This window comes from Octopus bimaculoides, chromosome 24 (genome assembly GCF_001194135.2).
Source record: "Octopus bimaculoides isolate UCB-OBI-ISO-001 chromosome 24, ASM119413v2, whole genome shotgun sequence".
Classification (NCBI taxonomy): Eukaryota; Metazoa; Mollusca; class Cephalopoda; order Octopoda; family Octopodidae; genus Octopus; species Octopus bimaculoides.
In genome coordinates, this window is record NC_069004.1 from 9233170 (window position 1) to 9236771 (window position 3602).

The following is a 3602-nucleotide window of genomic DNA, read 5'->3' on the forward strand; positions in this document are numbered from 1 at the left end:
GTGTCCTTATGCTTACAAGGGGGAGACAAGCACCTCCACCCAGCTAAGCCTGCATCCAGAGACATGTTTCTGATTCTTTGCTCATCATCAGAAACATGTCTCTGGATGCAGGCTTAGCTGGGTGGAGGTGCTTGTTTCCTCCTTGTAAACATAAGGACACAGGAAATGTGTCAAGGCCAACAGGAAGCAGTGCAGCTTCCTAGGTCTAACCAACAGTAGTATTATTCCCTTCAGGGGACTGTCACATTAGGTTGACAACATACAACTATTTCATCGTATCACTACTGCATAAATCTCTCTGAGAGATTTAGAAATGTATTATTTCTAACATATCAACATGTTTTAAACATAAAGGCAATGAATCTTTCACTTCTCTGTGTTGATAATTATGTAGTAATTATAAAGATAATTATATAGTAATTAACTCTTATATTGAGTAGCTTGCTACTAATCAAAACAGTTTTGTAATGAGGCAGCTTTGTTCATCTTAACAAATGTAATTTTAAAAATTATGAAATTATGGAATCTCTGTTGCTGTTTACATCATGTTGACTAAGATAATTGTCAGACCAAATATGTAAATCTGAAATTATGAAATCTCTAATATACTATGTTGTCTTGGATATTTCTCAGAAGAAATATATTTACCTTAGTGAAATTTCTTATTTTTAATTATTATTTTATTTTTCATTCACATTAATCCTTTCCAATGTTATTTGAAATAACATGAAAAGAATTTTTTTATCATAGTGTTTACAGTTTTTTTTGTAATTCTATTCTTCCTCTAAAACCTTTGAAATTTGAATAAATTCTCTCTTTTCAAACATGATCATGGTATGCTAAATAACAAAAAAAAAACAAATGAATTTATATAACAACCCCAATATTTCCCTGATTGTCTATTTTTTGATGCAATCTTTTCAAAGTTTGGATTTCTCTGTTTTTACTTGTAGAATCATCAGATCAACTGTTATGGAATTGGTACACACTTAGTGACATGCCAGAAACAGCCAGCACTTGGTTGTGTCTTTAAGGTAAGTCACTTTATCACTCTGCTATCAGCTGCTGGAGTTTAGAGGACGGTCATTTTTGTTTATTTCTCTACAGGTGTGGCTGTGTGGTAAGAAGCTTGCTTCCCAACCACATAATAATTAGTAAAGTGGTTGGCTTTAGGAAGGGCATCCAGCCATAGAGACCAAGCCTAAACAGACAATTGGTGCCTGGTGCAGCCCTCCAGCTTATGAGTCCTGGTCCAAACTGTGTCACCCATGCTAGCATGGAAAACGGATGTTAAATGATGATGATGATGTGGCATTAGAAAATGAACATTATTTTCCATAAATATTTCCCATTGTTTTGATACCATTCCAGAAGATGAAGAATGTGAAAGCAGTAATAGCGGATTTAAGTTGATTTGTTTTAGTTTATAACTACAAATGTATGTGTGTGTTTGTGGGGTGTGTGCATGTGTATGTTTAGATGGAATGAGACTATTAAGCTACGGCTGACTGGGCTGCCAACATGTTTAGGTGACAGTACACACACAAACAAACAAATAGTGTGAGAGGAAAAGGGAGAGAGGAATTACAATTAATTGAACATAGTTGACATAGATGCTTCCTCTCCTCATACTCACAACAAATAATGTGTTGTCACACATAAATAGAGAGAGGGAGGGAGAGTGAGAAAAACATTAAACTGCTTGATGTCAGATGAGCCAGTAATGAGTCTGCGACACTAAAATATATGATGCCAAAATAGGAGTGCCATCTAATTCCAGTACATGTAGCAATTTATTTCTTCAAAGCCAGTGATTTACTTTGTTTCTCCTCCAATCCAAAAGTTTCATTTGTTTGCATTTGTGTTTGTTTGGGCAAACTTGTCATCATTGAAAGATTTCTTCAATGTTTTTTTGTGCCACTGGGGCCACATGTGTCTGGTGTGAAGCAGGCTTCATGTGCCTGATGCTTTGGTGAAGAAGTCAAAGGAAGACTGAGTGCTCTCATTATTTTGTGTTAGCAGAGTAGTTAGCCAAGTGCTTAGCGGTATTTCGTCTGTCTTTACATTCTGAGTTCAAATTTTACCAAGACTGACTTTGCCTTTCATCCTTTCAGGGTTGACGAAATAAGTACCAGTTAAGTACTGGGGTCAATGTAATCAACTATCCCCCTTCCCCAATTTTTAGGCCTATCATGTGCCTATCATATAAAGGATTATTCTTAGGAAGACTGAGTATGATTCTTTAAAAATACATGATAGGTTGTAACATTTTGTTTGAGTTGGGTTTTTGTTAAAAAAATATTTTGTCTTTCCTTGTTTAGTTGGTACAAATTAATGATATTCCTCGGATTAAACTGAGCGAAGAACCTGATAAAATTGGTATACCTGGGAAGAAAACTGCCTACAGACTATATGGTGCTGATGGTTAGTAGCCTTGTTTTCTTTTATATGTATGTATATGTTATTCATATTTTTGTGATGTATTGCATTATTAAAGATTTATAAATCAATCAATCACTGATTCATACATCTTCCAGTGGTAACAGTAACAACGGAGTTTCTGTGTAATTCTGGTTCATAAAATAGCATCATAAACTGACCATGACTATTGAGTTTATTGAAAGGTGTGTCTGTCTGTATATAATCTATCTACACACACACACATATATAGGCACAAGCATGGCTGTGTGATTAAGAAGTTTGTTTCCCAACCAACATGGTTTTGGGTTCAGTTCCACAGCATAGCACCTTGGACAAGTGTCTTTTTTTATAGTCCTGGGTCGACCAGATAGAATAAGTACTAGGTTTACAAAGAATAAGCTCTGGAGTTGATTTGCTCAACTGAAGGCAGTGCTCCAGCATGGCCACAGTCAAATGACTGAAACAAGTAAAAGAGAATATGCAATACAGCAAAAGAGGTATTAGAAATAATGAAGTATATAAATTACTGATGTATCATGGCTGTTTGCTAAAACTGATGTTTCAATATTCCACAGACATTGCTCTCATTGATGTTCTCATACGTGACACAGAGCAGCCTCCCCTGGCAGGTGAGCGTGTCTTCTGTCGACATCCGTTTCAGGTAAGTTCAAAACTTAATTAGTAATTCTTTGTTGTCAGAACTTGTTGATGTAGGGCTGAGGTCTTCAAAGAATTTAGAGGTAGCGAGAGGGAAAAAAACTCTGTTGCTTCAATTTCTGATTCTCTGACTACAACAATATATCAGACTGAAATAATCAGCACATCAATACATGCTATTATCATCTTCATCTTGTAACTAAATCGTAGAATATTGAGGATTGTTGTTGTTGGCACTCCGTTGCTTACGACGTCGAGGGTTCCAGTTGATCCGATCAACGGAACAGCCTGCTCGTGAAATTAACGTGCAAGTGGCTGAGCACTCCACAGACACGTGTACCCTTAACGTAGTTCTCGGGGATATTCAGCGTGACACAGTGTGACAAGGCTGACCTTTTGAATTACAGGCACAACAGAAACAGGAAGTAAGAGTGAGAGAAAGTGGTGGTGAAAGAGTACAGCAGGGTTCGCCACCATCCCCTGCCGGAGCCTCGTGGAGGTTTTAGGTGTTTTCGCTCAATAAA

General features: G+C 36.9%; 1 protein-coding gene across 1 annotated transcript in view; it reads left to right on the forward strand.

The window, feature by feature from the left end:
• LOC106882586 (nicotinate phosphoribosyltransferase) overlaps positions 1-3602 on the forward strand; it is a 47706-nt gene that overhangs the window by 35622 nt on the left and 8482 nt on the right. The window contains exons 12-14 of the mRNA XM_052976510.1: positions 954-1034; positions 2322-2424; positions 2997-3082. Coding sequence (XP_052832470.1) covers positions 954-1034; positions 2322-2424; positions 2997-3082 — 270 coding nt within the window. The remainder of the gene's footprint in view (positions 1-953; positions 1035-2321; positions 2425-2996; positions 3083-3602) is intronic.